This window comes from Nestor notabilis, unplaced genomic scaffold (assembly GCF_000696875.1).
Source record: "Nestor notabilis isolate BGI_N333 unplaced genomic scaffold, ASM69687v1 scaffold33355, whole genome shotgun sequence".
Classification (NCBI taxonomy): Eukaryota; Metazoa; Chordata; class Aves; order Psittaciformes; family Psittacidae; genus Nestor; species Nestor notabilis.
The window spans coordinates 1-20,415 of record NW_009930356.1 but is presented as its reverse complement, the minus strand read 5'-3'; the positions used below and the strand labels follow the sequence as shown (position 1 = coordinate 20,415).

At 40.8% G+C, this 20,415-nt stretch overlaps 1 protein-coding gene across 1 annotated transcript; it reads right to left on the bottom strand.

Annotated features, from left to right (window-relative positions):
• Positions 1 to 799: 799 nt before the first annotated feature.
• Positions 800 to 19,980, bottom strand: PASK (PAS domain containing serine/threonine kinase; the record flags this gene model as incomplete). Its single annotated transcript, XM_010015357.1, has 16 exons — positions 19,809 to 19,980; positions 18,474 to 18,703; positions 17,358 to 17,528; positions 15,890 to 16,030; positions 15,198 to 15,332; positions 14,136 to 14,429; positions 13,677 to 13,776; positions 11,979 to 12,153; positions 9,201 to 10,078; positions 8,369 to 8,550; positions 6,798 to 6,965; positions 5,884 to 6,009; positions 5,133 to 5,267; positions 3,568 to 3,767; positions 1,965 to 2,098; positions 800 to 946 (listed from the first exon to the last, which is right to left on the bottom strand). Coding segments are annotated over exons 1-16 (3,388 nt in total), but the record flags the coding sequence as incomplete, so codon positions are not given.
• Between the last annotated feature and the right edge of the window lie 435 nt (positions 19,981 to 20,415).

The window sequence follows — 20,415 nt, the reverse complement described above, 5'->3', positions numbered from 1 at the left end:
TCAAAATCATTGACTATTTTCCTGGATATAGAGAGGACTGACAAAAAAAAAGGGAGGGGGGAAAGGGACACCCCCTATCATGCAATTCTCTTTCAGAACAAGTGAAACTACATACACAAAGTAAAATCAGCCAATAAAAATATATCCTGAGTGATGAACTATTTAAACAAGACACTAAAATCTCTGTCTCACAACTTTAAAACACATCCTGTGTAAGAACAGTAATAAGTGCTTATGGGCTAGAAGGTTTTCCAGAGGAATTGTGCCCAGGTGGAGCAGCTTAAGGCTGCTCAGTACCAACCACCAGATCTTTCTACATGAGAGAAGTAGCAGCAATCTAGGGATTATAGTTCTTCCTGTTGGTTCTTGAGTAGAGTAAGAGAGTCATTGTTCCACAGGGAAGGACTTGTGCTGTGGACAAGAATGGCAGCAACGTCCCAGGCCCAAGCCCTGGCACTCCACAGCCGCTGCTTCTTCCTGGTGGGAATACGCATGTTCACAGCTGGGAACATTCAAGCATGGCTTACTCTCCACATGAGGAGCTGGGAGCTTGTCTCCATGCACCCTCTCACCAGAACCATTTCTGAATCTGATGCTTTCTAGGGAGAAAGACAGCGAGGGGTGAACCACAGGTCCTACTGGACAACAGGCATACTTTCAAACTGAGCACATTTGGATAGCAGCAGGTGACCTGATGAGAAGTATCTTGCTAACAACAGCTCAGTCTTCTCTTAGATATCATTCCTGCATGCTCAGTGGGCCCCGGGTGGAGGAGAAAGCCTTCAAGACAACATCTCACCTGTCTCAGCAGAGAGGTATACTTCTTCCCAGGTATAATCACCCAGGTTCACAGGCTGGTTCAGCCACTGATCCTCTACTAACATCACCAGAGTTGTGCGCTGCTCTGGTATAGGATGCAAAAGCCCAATCATGAGACTCATGAGACCTGGGCAGAGAGAAAGCAGTAAGAGGAATGGCTCAGGCTATATTTTAGGCATGCTGGGAATGCAAAATATGGTTTATATTCAAAGAATGCAGATTGTAATTACAAATCCTCCCCATTCATCCCTTGTGCAGTACTGTTCTATCACAGTCTTAGTCACATGTGCTCAGCTCTGGGAATGCTCTGAGATTTCCAGGTTGTGAAAACAGACAACTGAGCACAGAGTTACAAACTGAGGAAGACAGAAGCAGAAACAAATGCCACAGAGGCCATCCTGACTCACTGTTTCCAAGCCCAGCCTTATCCTGCAGTCATACTGTGTTTAGATGGTGACTAAATATGCACTCAAGGGTCAGGGAAAGCTTCAAGTATTTATCAGTCAGATACAGCCCCCTGAAGCCTTATAACCACAGGGCTCCTAAGGACCTCTGAGGATTTGTTGATGATTTAATTAGCCTGACATGTAATTAGAATTCTGTACCTCCAACAGAAAACAAGGCCAATGTATTTTTCCTGTGAGGTCAAGCCATACAATTCACTCAGAAGTTACAAATCCACACATTATCATCCATCACCAAAAGGACATGGCCTTGACTGGTAATAGTTCAATGAGATAAAACTTGCATTAGAGTTACGTGAGTGCCATTTCTAATCTTAAAGTTATCTACTAGACTGATCCTTCCCATCAGGCATTACTTGTTCTGGTTTTCCCAGGTATAAACCTCACTGAAGCTTGACAAGCTGATAGTTGATTCATCATAATAAATGGGTGGCCTGGAATTTGAAACGAGTAAAACATAGGGCAGATAACTGTGTTCATCATAGGCACTGAAGAACTGCAGAACTTACCTGAAAAGGATACCCTGGATAACTTTGCTGCACTGAGCAGCTTTTACAATCATTGCAGAGCACATTTGGAAGCATTTTTTCCAGTCTTCCCCTTTATTTCTGGAGAATAAATATTGTTCATACCTTCCCAAGAGATCTGCTCCTTTAGAAAAGCAAATGGGAAAAAAATTACCTTTTGAGACAGGCCGAGGAGGATTCAGGACAGCTGCCATGGCCTCCTCTAGCTCACAGAAGGGATTCTCTCCAAATACGAGGGTGTAAAGGGTGACACCAAGTGACCACATCTCCAGCTCAGGGCCACAGTACCTATGCAGAGATAAACTTGGCTAAACTCAGACTGCAGATACATAATAGCATGCTGAAGAAAGTTAAAATAAAACAGTCAGTTGATAGCTCTTGTTTCCAATTTCTGTTTTAACATAGGAGGTTTCTGAGAATTCTAATAAAGTAAGTTCTCACATGTTTTTGAGAAGTCTTCTCCATGTTATCCTTCTCCATCAAACAAAAACAACCAGAAGAGTGGGTAACCAGTTTCAGTTGATGAGTATGTCAGATACGCACCGAGACTTCCACATGTGTAAGCTGGTGACAGGAGAACTTAATCTTCCTCCTTCACCATAAGCCAAAACTATGAAGTAAATATTTAAATGGAAGATCAGACACCTCAGTGGAATCTCATTTACTTCCTCCCAACCTTTTCAAAGCCAAGTGTTATCTGGAAATAAACATTAACTGATTCTATCCAATAAAAAAGGACAGTTTTTTCACACAGTAATAGGCTGAATTCCCAGGGCAGCACTGCATTTTCCATCTCATTCCTAGCAGGGATTTCCTCTCCTCCTTGCATTGCTTCCCCCCTCCACATTAAGAGAAGCTGCTTGAAGGACCTATGCAAACAGCTGTGAACTGAGAGCAAGATAACATACTTGCATGTACAATTAATGTTTATCAGCCTGTGATGATAAGGCTTCCCTCCAGGGGTGGGTATGAAACTGCCAGCCTCCAGGTAAAGAGCACTCAGAGATAATAGGGAGAAGTCAGGTAAGATTTGGGCAGCACATTCAAGACAGGAGCACGACAGGATGCAAGGGAAGAATCCTTGAGTCCAGAGCAGCACAAACATCAATGGGGAGATGAATGATGATCAAAATGCAAAAATTCATACAGGGAAGCAAGTAGGAAAGAAGGGAGCAGACAAGATGAGAGCAGACAGATATGGTGAAGGGCAGATGCTACACACCAATACTTGCTTATACCACCTCTCTAGAAGAGCAGCTTTTAGTAGAGACCCATGAGGACATAGACACAGATAGGAAGAGAAGGTTAGCAAGCTGATGTACATGTTATGAAAGATTAAGGAAAAGGACACATTCAGGTACAACCCAACTCATCCAAACTCTTCTACCAGGCTGATAATTAAACTCATAGGCTTGTTCTTAAACTTGGCTCTGCAGTAGGACAAACATTAGTACAAAGCTTTACAAAAATCTGACCAGAATCAGAAAGCCTGTCAACAGACTTAATCAGAAGAAACTTTGTATGTATTCAAGCCTTTAGAACTAATTTCTGTCACCACAGTGCCCTACTTTATATGCATTCAAACCTTTACAAGTCACTTCTGTCACTGCAGTGCCCTAAATCTCACTGCAGTTTTCCGTGGTTAGATACTCTAGCAGAGCACCAAAGGCAAAGCAGCTCAGCTTCTCTATTCCAGCCCTGCACCCACAATTTTTGGTGCAATGGACACAAAAATGACTTTTCAGAGGATGACATACGGTTTGCCAGACAGCACTTCTGGTGAGCAGTATTCAATTGTCCCACAGAAGGTATAAAACAATTTGCTGGGTTCCAGGTAGGCAGCTGAACCAAAATCCACTAATTTAATTGTGAAATCTTCAGCAATGACAATGTTTTCATCCTTGATATCTCTGTGAAGGATGTTTCTACAGTGAAGATACCCAACAGCTGATACAAGCTGAAAGAGGAGGAAAGAACTAGGTGTTACTACACCGAGGTGTCCTTCTGGATAATCTATGTGGCATCACTCAGTTTCAGTAGCCATATTTTGGCTTTTTTTTTATATATATAAACAAGATACAGATCCTAATTTTGGTAACAGAAAACAAACTCAGGCATGTCTGTCAGCTTTGCTGCAGTAGGGTGTCTCTCTTGGGAGAGACTTAAAATAGCCTTTGCTTGCTTTCCTCTCATGAATGTGCAGGAAGATCGCATATGTGCTTGGTTTTCTGTTTAGAATGTGCTTGGTTTTTTGGTTAGAAACATCAGAGCTTACTGTTACATTCCTGCAGGTTACTCTATTTTTATCCCAGCTTCATTCGGAGGGTCCTTTGATTTATCCAGAAGGATATTACTGTGTGCCTCTAATACTGCAGGATGACAAAGCATTTAAGAGTGAAGCTTGGTATAAATAATAAAGTCACTCCTAATTTCCATTCTTCTTTCAGCACGATTCATGCTGTAGTGCCATAATTAAGGATAGCATCAGAATTTTATCACCTTGGAGACAATCATGATTCCTACCACAATACATCTGAGCAAGAAAAGTAGATGGCTGAGGAAGAAAAGTTTCTATTTATAATACAAAACTCCCTCTGCAGACAAATACTGTCCAGGTCTGAAGTAATGAAGCACCCCTACAGACTCAAGGTTGATTTAGGAGAAGGGCTTATCCATCAGAAGTCTAAAGGGACCGCTGACTGCAGTTTGTGAATGCACACTGCACAGCTGACAGAGAATCATAGAATCAGGGAATGTTTTGGGTTAGAAAGTACCTTAAAGATCATCTAGTTGCAACCCTCCACCTTCCATCAGCACCCCAGGCAAGGGGAGTGTGCAGCAGGTTACCAAATGCAAAGCAATTCTTTCATACCTTTGAGGAAGAAATTTACTCCAAAACATGTGAGGGGGAATTGCATGGGGACTGCTGTTATGGTTAACTCAATGAACAGCTGACAGTTCAGCTCTCAGGTGATCTCCTGACTCACAGTCAACTACATTATCTTGCATTATGCCACATTAAATTCCAAGATAGTTTCTTGATTTTAAATTCCTTAAAAAGAGGAGACTCTCTTTTTAACCCATAACCAACCTAAACCAAGCATTGATCTAAGTGAAAGCATAGCTTTTACTGGGGCTTGGGGTAACTTCTGTGCACGTTCCTCCTCCCGCAGAGGAAATGTGGCTGCTACATGAATGGTCATCCTGATGACAGGGGCTGTGTGCTGCTCCCATCACAGCCAAGAGGCAATGGCTTCATAGGAAATCCTTCTATTATCCAAATCTTACCTGCATGTAGCAACACTACATTCCCAATTCTCACCTGTCTGAATATATAGCTGGCTAATGGCTCATCCAAGTTGGGCTGATTATCAATGAATGTAAAGAGATCCAGACCAGATCCATGCTTCTCCATCACCAGCTGGAAGAAGTGTTCATTTTCAAACACATCCAGCACCTATAAATAACAGACTCTTTTAATCAGGTGCTTCATCCTCAAACTGTTTTTTTTTTTTTTTTCTTAAGCAAACCCTGCTCTCTTTCTGGAGAGTTGGTCAACGTGCTTTATAATCTCTGAAGTCTCATTTCACTGAGCGCAAATGTTTCTTGAAAAAAGGGCATAATTAGAACAGCAGAATTAAAACCAAGAGGAATTCTCCTTCTGGGGAAAAAAAGCCCACAACAACAAACAAACAACAACCCCAAAACAGAGGAATCAAGGTATGTATCCAGATTATTTCTTGAACTAGTACAGGTTCAGATGTGACATCATACTTCCAAGATATGCATTCCATCCTCTTGAAATAACATACAGGCTTTTTTTAATATTAACAGTTACATCTTCAGATCTATGTTTACATCATTTGTTTGGGGTAAAAGTGTCGAAGCCAGTGACAGTCTGCTGTAACATACCCTCCAAAACACAGCAGGATAGGTAGGTTCCTTTCATTCCTGAAAAGGTAGATTTTAATATAGGACACTTCTTCAGTCCTGAAGAGAAACACGAGACACCAACTATTCAAAAGGAATCAGGTGATATAGTTCAAACTGCATTCACCCTGAGTGCACTGTACCTTAATGATATTGGGGTGCTGTAGCTTCAACAGGATTGCAATTTCTTGAGTCACTCTCCCCAGATGAGGATCATCTACCCAGCAGTCCTCAAGCACCCTCTCCTTCCAGATGAACTTTACAACGACCTGCACAGACAACAGCATTCAGCATCAGCTGTAAAAGTATGGCTTTATGTCACACTTTTAACTCATGGTAAGTTAATTTCTAGGAATAGTGTTAGTGAGCCATATTAGTAGAAGCACAGAAGTAAACCAACCCAATGTGCATTGCTTATAGTGTCTTTAAACATATTTAAATTAATTTAGCCCTAGAAGCCAAGCAATGCATAGAAATGGAATATATTTATTTTCTCTTTATGGATGCTCTGAAATCCAAAGGCTTTGACTGGACAGCTCTTTTAGCAATTACAGCAGTGGTGACTTCTGGCATAGGGGTACACGGGAAGGACATGAACACATAACATTCATGCAGAGAAACACCAGTGCTTGCCTCTCAACACCCAAAATACTTCTGCTGATAGAGGAGGGTCACATAACCTCAACATGTATACTCCACATTTTTGAGTTGTGGCACAATAGAGACTTCGAAGTTTGTCATTCTTTTTAGTAATGGAAAACTAACACCTGTAATTCTGTTAAGCTTAATGTATCCTTCTTTCAGCAGGTTAAAGTAGATACATGGCCAATCTCATTCTGTGCCTACTGTCTTAGGTAACATTCATATACTGTTATATTCATATACATCAATGCAAACATTTTGCTGTCCTGTTCCATGCAGATTTCTGTTTAAACAAACGAAAACCCCAACTAGCAAAACCCAACTTCTAATAGTGTAGTGTTGACATAATGTGAATACTCTAACCTTCAGTTTTCATCCTAAATTATTGCAATGAGATCTAAAAGAAATATTTAACCTCCTGGTGATCTTTCTTGCCCCTGGCAGTCCAGACAAAGCCAAAAGATCCTTTGCCAATAAGACTGAGAGTGTTATAGTTTTCTGCGTATTCTCCTTCACATGCCCTTAGACCCTCAAGCTCTTCAGCTCCTCGGGAATTCTCAAAAAGTGAAGTTGATCTGATGGCCTAGGTATAGAGAAAAAGAAATAGCAAGAAAAAATAAGCAAGCCATAGAATCATATTTATAAAATGAAGTAAATCCTGAAAAGAAAGTACACATCTGCAGTAGCTAAAAGGAGTGATATTTAGTTTTGATATCAGGAATTATATTTTGCTATAAATATCACCATTCGTGACAAGCCAACAGTCAGCTCCCAGCAGCTACAAATACTGCTTAATTCACAGAAAGGTAAAGAAAACAGAAGCGTATGCACCTTAGATGCTTGCACAAAATTCTCTGTGTGAGTAGGAAAATTAATTTATTGTGGTCTATCACCACAGCAGACACAAAGAGCAAACAAGTTCAAGGCATACCCTCCTAAATGTTAACATCCCAGTAAAATCCCTAGTAAATGAACACCACGTGCTTTCCTGCCAAGGTCCACAACACTGCATGAAAAATTAACCACAACAGAAGTTTGTCTTCTTCTGAGGAGAGAGCTTGGGCTTGTTTGTCTCTGCAGTTATTAAGTTTCTTCACCAAAGATGGCATCTACAATGTATAACATAACATCTTTATGACACACGCAGTCTTCCATCCTGAGAGGAACCAACAAATCTCACAGGGGCACTTGTTTTGAATGGTGAAATTTGGAGTTATACATGGAGTTATCAGAACTGCTTATATTTTGACATACATGTGCATGTACATGGAAGATAATTTTATAAGAGTAAAAATATTTCAAATATCAGGTTTTGCCAATAGCCAAGCTTTTCACTCAAATATCTACTTTATCTCCCATCTCACTGATTAGGCAGGGGAGGGAGTGTCTCATCTGCAGTACATTTCAATAAACAGCAGTTCCTAGGGGCTCCTGCAGTTTGGAACTGTCCCCACTCTACATGTGGTATCTATGTATGGACGCCTCTGTTAAGGTCATCATAAAATCCAGCTGTGTAAAGATCTAGAGAATGCATCCATTTATTCAAGGAATCTAGAAGCTCAGGCAGCTTTCTTTTGTTGCCACAAGTCAGTCAGTAGAAGTTTTCAGCCTGGTATTTCCTTTTTAATAAGGTTCTGTCACTGGTGCCAGTGTGATGACACTGATTTAAAAATTAATCTCACCACACTGATGCAAACTTCTGTTGTAGATGTAATTAGAGCAGCCCAAGAACAAATCTGAAATTGGGTGGTTTCACTGTTCAGCCTGGGAAAGGAAACTCCACTAAGCAAAACACACACTACCAGAAATGTTATGAAACCAGCAAATTGAAACATTTCTTTTGACATAAAAATAGCAAAACAAAGAAAGAGCAATATCCACCCACCACCACATGACATTTTAGGTTGAAAACCTTTCTGACTTTAGCTTCAGCTTAGCAGTCAAACAAGGAGATGCTCAGTATTACACAACGGTAGGATTTCTTACTTCTCCAAGACTATTTGTAGAAAGATCAGCAATAGACTGTGCAGAGCTTGCTAGACTGGAGAGCAAAAGCTGACTCTTTGCTCCAGCTTCCTTTTGGCTCTGCAGAAGGTCTTTCACCACCCAGACACAGAACAGTACAGCAGGGTCCTGCAGTTCTACACATTTCACTTCAAAGAGTATACCTGTAGAAACAGGCCAGTAAGTTAAAATGGTACAATGCGACTTTAGTGTTGAACATTTTAGGACAAAATTCAGAGTTCTTATCAAAGTGCCATTATTTATTTGGGGAATACCTACTCAGTAAGGAATCACCAGAGAGGCTGACCAAGGCACAGCTATTCCAGAGATAGTTGGCGGCTACATCCATGGTTTCCAACCCACAGCCGGGACTTTTGTCAGTGTTCAACTGTGATTATTAATTTCACATTGCTACTCTAAATTACATCAAAATGGGGATTTTATACAACAAGCCACTGAATCCAGCTGAAGGATTGAATGAAACACAGTCCACTACCCAATTTAAATACAAGTTTTACAATGAAGCTTATAATTTCTGTTCGGAAAAAAGTTATTCAGTTCAAACCTTTTAGTTACGTTTTGAGAATATTTCTGACTATTCAGTCAGGATTACTTTCTTAGTAACTCTATACCACCTGCTTTTCTAATATCCTCTGAGTAGGCTTCGATACCATTTTAATTCTAGATGCTAGAGCTTCTTCGTTCCTCTCCTCCATAAGCTTCTAACCAGAACTGTCTGCCTTCTGCAAAAATGTGGGTGGAAAAGAACACCCCAATAAGAGTTTGGGGAAGGGGAGAAATAGGTTTAACTTACTTAATTGTGACCCATCTCTGTGGCAGCAATTCCCAGTGTAGCTGCCTTCCAGAATCTCCAAGGTCAAAGGAGCTGCTGGGTTCAGCCTTCCTTCTTGTTTCACTGGGGTTGATGTTATTTTTATCTCCATATTTTGCTGTCCATGCAGCTCACAGTCTTTTTCAGGACTACTTTTGCTCTTCAGTGGGTTGTTGATTTTGTCCCCCATGGTCTCTGCAAGAGTTTCAGGCTTCTCAATAAATGCTTTGGAGGATTCTTCAGAGCCTTCTAAATGCCTTTTGGAGGCCAGCCACTCAGAACTATCTTCTATGGCAACACCATTCAACAGCTGCTTTTCTTGCCCAGTTGAAAAGGCACTGTTTTTCTGAGTTAGCATATTGCCTACACCCAAGTCCACTGCACCAGAGGAGGATGCTTCTACATGAGCTGCAGCAATACCTAAACAATTGTCTGAGTGCCCTTTGACACCAATATTCAGACTCAGTACCTCAAGATCAGAGCAAATGCAGTTCAGGTCAGTGTCTGATTCTTTAACACCTTCAGAGGTTGTGACAACTGCTGCAGAAGCACTGCAAACCATTTTATTTCCTGAGCAAACATCATGGATAGTGTTTCTTCCATTTGCAAAGAAGGATGAAGCATCATTTAGCAGGCAGTGTTCAACTACAGTGTGCTCAAGGCCGGAATGTTTTCCATCACATGTGAAGTTTGATTTTGACAACTGCCCTGTAGCCACATGGCTTTGAAAGTCTTGTCTGTAGCCTGGTGTTGTCCCAGACCATGGCTCATCTTTTGTTGGTGTTCCAGGTGAGTTACAAGTAACATCAGATGGCAGCTTAATTGGGCCATAGAATTCAGTATCTAGATTGTCTTCTAGCCTAGAACAAACAGGTGACTGTTGTGAATTAAGTTTAGTTAGCTGAATTCCTTTAATTGAGTTCTTTTGACTGGGTGGCCTTGCTTAGCATGAGTAGTTGCTTCAGCATGGGTAGCTGAAGTTGCTGGAGCCTTAGGCAGCAACAACCTGTGCTTAGTTATGTAAACGAAAGCTAGTGTAAATGAGGCCAATGCAAATTGGAAAATAAGATGCATCCTTAGTAAGGAACAAAAACTGGAGAGGTAAGAAAGAATTTACTGTCCTTCATTTTCTGTGGCTTCAAACCCACAAAAGAACACAATGATAGACAGGAGACCCCAGACCAAAATTCATCATTGGACCAAGAACAGCATGGGATGGTCCAGTGCGTAGAATGTAAGGGTATAAAACTCCAGGAATTTCTTTGTTCTGGGTCCCTCCCTGGAGGCACCCAGCTCAAGCTGCTCCTATTCCTGTACTACTCAATTATTACATTATTTTTCTAAGAATCAGTTGTCTGAGGCTGCTGCGCGAAACCGAGGGTGAAGAATTTTCTTTAACAGCAACCAACCAACATTTACTGAAGCAGCTTGTCCCCAGGCATCAGCAGAGTCCTGATGCTTCAGCTTTTCATACGGTAACATGCAGATCTGATTCTGTCATAGCAGGTTTCAGGGTAAGTCTCTCTATGGTGGGCTGACAGCCCATCAGTAGCAAAGCTGTCTTTAGTGCAATGGTTTGAAGTTATTAGTGATAACATGATGGTAAAAGATTGAGAGAACTGTCATGCTGTCATACTGTATACTACCTGCTCTTCTGTTACTATGGTCACTATTTAAAACCTGCACCAATTGCTTTATTTTCTTAAGTTTAAAAGAAAAAGCAGAAAGCTGTTGGCACAGACATCCAAGATCCTAACGAATTCCATCCTGACCAAAGAAGAGCAGGTACACTTGAATGGCAATCTTTCACTATGAATTATTTCCTTCTCTAGTTTAATTTCTAAGTATACATAATTTACCACAACAAAAAGCCAACACATGTGGCAGGATACTTCCAGACCTCAGAACAGATCCTTCCTTTGTCTGTCAAACAGAAGATGGTTGCCCCTATCCATCAATTTAATCATGGTTCACTAAAGCCCATAGCACAAGGTGTTTTACAAACATTTCTATTAGTAAAAATACAAAGTAGAAACACAATCCATGCAAAAGAGCACCTACAATCCAAGTATGATATGAGAGACATAAAACCAGGAGAACACAAAAAAGTTCTTGCTCTATAAATCAGCAAGAACTGTGCTGTAATAGACTATACATTATAAAGGGCAGTAAATGTTAGAATTTTTAATGCAGAAGCCTTAAAATTTGACTTAAGATAAACCACATGCATCATGTAGGTACTTGAGAAGAATTTCTAACCTTGTAACAGGAAGAAGACCTGGAAAGGTACAATAAAAATGGCTGGACTTAAGTAACACAGTAGCCTGTTTTAACAGATGACCCAAGAGCTACACCAAGCACCAGAAGGAACAACATTTAGAATTCATTCCAGGTAACCTGGCTTCAGTGCAACACCAGCTGGTGGATACCACAGAAGGAGATAAACATCCACTGTTGCTGATCTAGCAAAGGTAGAGCCTAATTACCTTCCCTAGTCTGGATAAAGCATTTGGTGCCCTTTAAAGATGGAGCTCCTGCAACTTTACAATTTTAAGTTGCACAGATCTAAATTAAAATCTAAGGTAGGCAAAACTCAACCTGTCTTGCAAATAGCACTCAGATTCTAAAAACAGTATAGTGCAGAAGGTTCATTATATATTCCCACAGACATCACAGAGGCGATAACACAGTTTTTGCTGATGACTACCACCACAACTCTTATTTTTTTAAAAGTAAATATGCAGTCCATGAAATGCCTACCTATTCGAGAGAATGAGTGCCACTTCAGGAGGTGAGGGAGTAGAAAAGAAACTGGTCACATTCTTCTGTTTAGTCTCATCATGCATTAATTTTCCATCTTTGTGTCTTCGTTCCAATTTCTGCTCTTCGCCTCCTGACAGAAGGCTCGCTACAGATGCAGCCAAGAAGCTGCTGTCTGTACCAAACAAGAAACAAAACCACATCAATTTCACCTTTTGTGTTTAGGCTTTGGAGAATACAGTGACTAAAAACAATCTTGGAAATGCCTTGGTCTGTCTCATCCCTAAGGAACTGAGTATAAAAGACTAGATTAAGGCAAGGTGGTCCAAATACAAAAACTCCACTCTACTTTGGCCTGAGAAATCAACACATGCAGGAATCTAAAAGTTTCAGGGCTGCTAAAATTTGTTTTCCTATCAAAGCTCCTGGGTTAGCTACTTGAAGTTCAGAGATGTAAAAAAAGGCCAGTGACTACACAGAGACTGGAGTTAAAGTTATACAAATAGCAGCGAGGGGGGCGGAAGGCCAAAACACGCATACACTCTCAATTCCAAACACTTAAAATGGAAAGTTTTAGACTGCATTTATAGAACTCACTGAAATTGCCAGACAAAAAGTATACAGTCTAAAAATGTTTAAGAGAAAGAATAAGAAAATAACTTCTTTCCTTCCCCAGTGACAATGGAACAAAAGAGAAAACCACAAGTTTGCAAGATTAAATAAACCGGGTATTGCTGCAGCAGAAGAAGGTAATGAGTTGACAAATCTAGATTTGAATCTAAAATAATCCTTATGTTTAGTAAAGGCTGAGTGCCAACAATGCTTCCTCACTGAAGAATTGATCCTAGATTAGAGACATCACTTCATCAAAGAATTACTTAAGACATTGCCCATTGTCTACTAACTTGTTTGTTCCAGCAGTGTGCGTTGGTTTCAATGCACGTGTGCATTTTTAAGTGAAGAGAAAAAGAAAACAGGGGAAAAATACCTCAAAACAATGGAGATAAAACTCAGCTAAAAGTATGTACTTGGTTGTGTTCTCTGTTTTGGGCAGAGCTAGCTGGAAAAACAGATTTGGAGACATGAGGCTTCCCTGCTTCTGTTTATCCTGTTGTGTGCAGGGAAGTAAAATTTTGATAAATTCTTTGTAAATGCAGTGAACTGCATCACAAGAATATGTGATGCCTCCTCCTGAAACTCTACAGCAACATAACACTGAATAGTAGCCAGCAGCTTGAGCCAATTTAGAAGAATATTAGAATTTTCCCTTAAAATACTAGGCCTGTCTACAGCTCTGCTGCAAAACTGCCACAAAAACTGTATTTTACATGACTTAGAATACTCAGAGATCCTAACAGGGAAGGGAGGGAAAGGGAAGTTCTTGTTAAGTACAAAGCATTCTCTACTAACAGTGTTTATTTCCAACTTGGATATTCAGTTTCATCTTCCTAGCAACAAAGAGAGAAGCACAACCTCAGGTGAACGATTCAGTTTACCTTAGGTCTTAGTGGAAATCCAATTTAAAAACTGCATGGAGACACATTGCTTTTACAAAGCATGTTCCCATGTTCATAGGCAAAGCTCTCATCTCTGTAATTTTACCTTTGTTCCTTAATGTTATTCATTTTGCTTTGTTATTCATCATGCAGCCAGAGCCAGCTGCATGGCAGGCAGTAACATCTTCAAACATGCACTCACCCTCTGTCCCCATGGAGCCATCAAGAGGAGGTATTGGCAAAGAACAGTCACTGCTTCTCTCCATGTTGTTATAGAAACCAGGGATCAGGAATGTAATGTTCTAAAACACAGAAGGAAACCTTATAAAGCCAAGCTGGCTCTCACAGGCTGGGGACAAATGCTGACAATCTGTATTTGTGAACCTGATTCTCGTGGATAGCCAGGCAAAAGTCATCCATGTGACTTACAGAGCACATATAAGTGTGCAGCTTGCTTTGTGCTAGTTGAAACCCACACAAGCTCCTCAGCACTGCAAAACTTATCAATTACAGCAAGGGAATGTACTTATCATACACTCACTCACCAAACACATGGATCACAGGCTTTGTGACAGAGAGACATGAGTGTAAAAGACAACAATTCCAATGGATAAACTGCCAGACACAGCAGTCTTGGGAGGGATTAAAACTCCTATCTTACCTTTCCCAGCAGTTCTTTCTTCTCATAGCCAAAGAGCATTAAAGCAAAACTATCCTTGATACCACAGATGGTTCCATCTGACTTGACAGTAATAAGACCACTGATGGTGAAGAAAACGACGACTGTAGCAGAGTAATGATAGCCTGTGAAAGAGCTGCCTTTTTCTGCCTGCAGAACACCATCTTTCTGCACTGTCACTTGGTCCTCTTCCAGAAGGCTTACTTGCAGCTTTAAACTGAGAGGAAACATGTTACCCTCTCTGGACTGGCCTACAGCTCGCTGGATCCTGAGGTTCTGAATTAAAGCAAAAAGAAAAAAACAAACAGAAAACCTCTAACTGAACAAGTGTTTTGGTGTTATTTCAGTATTCATATAAAATTACACAGGAACCTTCTCAGGAAAAAGAGAGCAGGAAAAGAAAAACAAACCAATCATTTGACTACCAAAATGAAGAAAGTCTGGTTTTGTAAGGATTTGGAATCCAGTGTTAAACTTCTGTTTGAATAGCTCAATGATGAGGACCAGGGAAGTCCATGCTATAGCTTTTCAGCAAATAGGCATAAATAAGGCCGCTTTAAACTATCTAGCTGGCCATTTTCATGGCATTTGCAGGATCTGGGTATCCTTTTAGGCTTTCACTCCTCAGAGGAACATGACTGAAACCATTGAAGAATGCAAAGGAATTTTAAGGAGCTTTCAGAGACAGCATGGTTTCCTAAAAGGCCAGGATTGGAAAAAACTGTCTTTCACCAGGACAGGTTCCACAGTGAGAGGCTGGGTTTAGTCTCTTTCCTAGTTAGGAAATATTCTGACAGCAGCTCCATAAATAAGCAGCATACCCTTTTTAAGGGGACTCCTTCTCTCTGAAAAGGCTTTCTTGTTACATAAGCAGAGAAAAACACGTGCATCTATATTCCAAGTGGGAAGAGCAGGGAAACACAGAATGGTTTGCGTTGCAAAGGACCTTCAGATCATCTAGTTCTAACCCCGCTGATGTGGGCAGGGATGCCTCCTACTAGACCAGGTTCCTTTGGAAGAACATGGTTGGTGCTTGTACTATACCTGTGGGATTTTTTTGTCTAGAGGAGGGATCTGCACTGAAGGAATCAGGTCCTTTATGTGAAGCCCAACTACTTCTTCCACTGTTGGGTAGCCATGGAGATGGGCAAAATGGAGGTCACATGATGTAATCTCTCCCTTGGGAAGAAAGTTTACAGGCCTATTTTAATTTTAGCATTTTAGCCACAGTCCACTTAGTACCTTAACAACAGTTTTGGCAAATATCTAAGCAAACGCAGGAAGTTTCATTCTGTAGCCCCTTCATGGATAAAACTAATTCATAAAAGCAGACACAGCATAATGCAATACTTCACTGACATGATCATGCAGAGAGCCTGCCTCTTGCCATAGGAGAGAAGCAGAGGTGTCCAATGCTCCTCACAATGCTTTTCCTCAGCAAGCTGATCCCTTCACAAGGCATCCCTGCCACAAATAACCAACCCCCTGCCAAACCATCACTGTTCAAGTCTAAGATGTTCCTGAAGGAGTAACAGGGTATTTTAATGTGACTTGTTGAATATGTGAAGGTGAGCTGCATGGGAGATATATGCACAGGTCCTGCATGTGCAATCCCCATCTCAGACAGTGCTTCATGTTCACAAACAGTAACATATCTACTGGCTTTTAGACACATTTCATTTGCACATCAACTCTTACAAACTGCAGACTCATTTGATCATTAGGAAAACACTTACATCAACTGTGAAGGAAACAGAAGCTGAGAGTCTTTCCACTGGTTCCAGCACAACCACACAACAGTGCTTGTCCTTGCTTTTTATTTGCCTCAGCCAAACTGAGACAGGAATCTTCTCTTTGAGATGGCCTATGACATCCACCTTTCCAAAGGATTCAGAAATGTAGTCAGAACTTACTAGGTTATTTAGCAAGAATTTCAAACAAGAATATGATATTAAGCCAAGAAATATCCCCATCGTTGTGAGAAAAACATTGTTTCTTGACTACTATTTTTTTTACTGGAAGAAACAGTTTTAATAAAGAGATGAAAAGGTTTGCAAATAATTCACTGATCATACACAAAACGTCATTGCATTTGTGTCTTCTCTTGCCACCTCAGGAAAACTAAAGGCATAAGATATGTGCCAATCTTACACCTTACATTCAGCGAGAAGATGCCTTGTTTCAGGAATGTGCTGTGGTGCTAATGAATACTCCACATTACTAACATAGTTCTTCCTTTCAGCTGCAAAACCAGCAGTTCAGTTTCTTATGGGAGGAGATTCTTCTTAAAGCAGAAAATGTTTATTTTGTAACCTGCACTGTTCCTATCAAGCCTCTTACCGTTTTTCTGTGATCTTGACAAGAAGGGGTTTATAAATTACGCAGTGACTCCCATAAAGTATAGGAGCATATCACCATTGGAATGGCTGTACCTTTGAATTAGTGCCTTTATCAGATGTTTAATTTTCATCCTGGATTTCAGTGAATCAAACTTAAAATATTCCGCCTCCCCCACCCCCATGCAATTAAGGATTCAGGAAGATCAAGCTCTGAGATGCTGACAATTTCAGTACAAAAATAACACACCAAGAAGAGTATGAGCTCATTTTTGAAGTATTTTCTAGTGACACAACAGCAGCGGAAGAAAATAATTTGGAGACATTTTTAATGCAGCTCTCTTATAAACAACCCCGCTATAGGCAAAATATCAATTCCACTCCTTTGCACCAACTGGGGTGTTTTGGCACAGATACTTCGCAATATTTCACTGACTGTAACTTTGTGATATGTACAATGCAATTGAAAATAATTTTAAAAGTATTTTAAAAGACCAGACAATGGGGAATTTTTCCATAATAGGTTTTTCCACACTAAGCAATTGTATTGATTTTCTTTTTTAAAAAAATCTAATGTCCCTTAACTTCTGGTTTGGTAAAGTCATCATGACTATACATGTTGGCAACTGCAAGGCTCTCATGGATGCCTCCCAAACCATCTTTTGCCCTTTGAATTCCCACATTCACAAACTTTTAAACCAAGCAGTCCTACAAATGCCGTAATTGCCAATTCCCAACAAAGTTAAATATATCAGGGAATTATATTGAAAATGTTAACAAACCACAACCAACCAGACCCAAACCCCAAACCAGAGAGTATAAAACCACTGTATATGGTGGGGAGTATTTCCTTGAACATTTCACATACCACAGTTCCTGAAACCACCGATGAATGTTCATCAGTTTCTATGTACTCCTCACCCACAGCTTCCCATGCCTCTTGACTGGATCTGGATATCAAACAGGACAGTTTTTGACCAATGAGTTCCTGACTGCTGCACCCAAGGAGCTTGCATGCTTTGTCATTAGCCACAAGGATCTAGAAAAGGGGAAAAAAAACCCAAGCAGATCACCAAAACAAAACAAAGAATAAAAGCTCTAAGTTGTGTTCATAGACCATCTCCTCAGGCTGTTGATTTAATGTCTTATAATATCCCTTCCTCCTGGTGGTTCTTTAAAATTCTGCATTCTTCACAAACAGTTCACTAAAGCTTCTTATTCTAGGATATCCCTTGCCCAAGTGTCTTCTTAGTTAAGAGGGTTTGAGACATTGCTTTCCTTTTAGGTTTCCTGCTTTCTTTTAACTGTAAATAATTACACCCATGGAGGCAAAACTACAAAGTTGTATTTACAAGCAAAGCCTGGGCAAGCCACAGGATTTATACCTGAAGGCATGCAGCAATCACACCAGTCATTGGCATACTTAAGCCTGTGTTACAGAGCAAGTCAGAATTAGACACCTTTAAGATGGGTAAGCACAAACTGTCAGTTCAAGCTAAAAATGGCACAGCTCTTTAAAGTTTTCAGTACTCAAATTTATATTCATGTTTAGTTTCAGAACAGGACTCTCCCTCCCAATGCAAAAGGCATATTTATAGGGCAGAGAGACCCTCGTGCCATCACAAACCCATCCCAGGGTTGACGCTTAACAGGCGGAAGGCTTGAGGCACCTTCCGCTTTCCTTTCTTCCTTCATGCCACTTCACAGCTGCATTTTTCTTTATTTCATTTTTCTGTTTGAAAGAAGACTCAAGACAGCCATGCTTCTGCTACTGCCTTGTATATTTCGCTAACTACAGCCTGCAACAGAAGTAAATGTGTTGTCTTTATAAGACCATTGAGTTTGAGCAGACTATAAAGCACCTTTGTGTCGTTCCAGTTTCCTTTAGATACATGTAAGAGTAGCAGGCATTTTAGCCTGTCTGATGTCATACAACCTGTACCAGTTACAGCCTGTTTAGTTTAGCAGTTACTACTGCAAATACCTCTGTTGTGTTGACATCCACAGTGAAGATGGCTTTGTTTGGGTTGCGTGCAGCAGTTGGGAGGTGCTGGCTGGATTCCTCAGCAAAGGCATGCAAAAAAGAGCAAGAAGGGCTTCCAATGGAAGTGGAGAGAGAGGAAGAAGCCCACTTCGTTCCCGAGTTACCAGTTTTGCTGGTACAAATGTTATGAGCTGCCAGTGAAGACAAACAGTAAGAGCTCCATTTCTCTCCTGTGGGAAGATGAAGATCAAGATCAGCTATGTAGCTATACCAGTCTACTACGGGAGTATTAGGGGAATGAATAAAAAAATTTAGCTATCAGCTGAAACAACTGTCAAGTAATCCCAAACATACTTCTAGATCTTTAAAGAACTTACAAGAAAATAGAATCAATGAAACTAAGGAAAATTGAAACAATTCTAATAAACATGTCTTTTTGAATCACAACCACTAGAACAATTAAACTCAGTCTGTAAGCTAGAATAAAATTGCCAACACCATAAGACTCAATCAGACCAGTTCACTTTGGTTTTTCACTTAACAGAGTTTAAAAGGTTTTGAAATCTCTCAAGTTAAGACTGAAACTGTTATTAAATGCAATTACAGTAAGTGTTCAAGCCCTTATTAAATACTGCATTAGTCAGAATCCAGTTAATTAACTGTTCAGAAGATGTGACACTGAAATACCTGTGCCCACACCAGTGTTTTATGTTACACAATGCCAAGTGACTGTACCAAAAATTTTAAAGCTTTTGCCTGTAGAAGATGTTTCTTTGGGAAGTGGCATCAGCAGCCAAATGCCATCGCTCCACTCCCAAAGCAGGAAGCAGCTCTGAATGTGTAGCAGTAGTAGACATTCAGTAGACTGGTAGAAGCATTATGAACAACTCAATCACAAGGACATCTCTGCATTTATGCACTGCATACAGTATGAACATGATCACCATGATAAAACAGGGAGACTGTATCTGGATGCACTGTAAACTACAGTTTTTCCCCTCCTAACAGAATCCATTATAATAACATCTTTCTCTTAATTTCAAATTCTTCCGTTTTAGATAACACAAGATGGCAGGGTGGTCCAGTGGCAGCCAATAAAGCTCACCCAGGGACAAACACAAGTTCAGATCGCCTATCCAGCAACACCTCTCCTGTAAACTCTCCCAACCTGCAGTAATCTATGGCTCAGACATTTATTGAACAAGCGCTTTCTGGCAGCTACTTATTGCTATCACCTCTAGGTTTGGGAGAGAAGACGAGGAAGATCTGAAACCTTCTGAAACACATCACCTTCACTGACCACGCATGAACTTGATCTCAAAATACAGTGCTCACCAGACAAAGATGCTCTAAGCCGACAGAGTTGAGAGAGCTGGCTTTTCCTGCTTTTGCTGGCCCAGGGGTAGGATCGACTTAGCTTATCAGAGTCATTCAGGTGAGCACGGTCTAAGGTTACTGATGAAGGCAGAAGGCTCACTTCAGAGGGGCTATAAGCCTCAGCTGCCATGATCATGCTCTGGTTGCCACGCCACACCTAGGCAGCCACCATCTGCAACAGAAACGTAAGAAATTCAGTCAGGCACTATCTATCGCTTGGATCACTGGCAGGCAAGAGTTCCTTCCAACCTGAAGAATAATCCTGTAAGATGTGGCAATACTGCAGCTCAATCTCGATTGTCCCAATCAGCTCTTTGTCTGTGTTTGTTAATGCAAAAATGACTCTCTTGGCTGTTACCCTGCCCAGGCAGTATAGAATACCTGTGATCGACAGAACATCTCCATCATATTTCTGTAAGAGCCACCAAGCACCCAGCCGGACACCCCCTCCCAAAGGCTTTTTCTTGCTTCAAAGTTTTAAAAGCTTTGGTAATTCGGAAAGTAATTCCCAGGTTTGGGTCAGCGAGTGCAGCACTGCCAGCCTGGCCGAGCCCGAGCTCCAGCC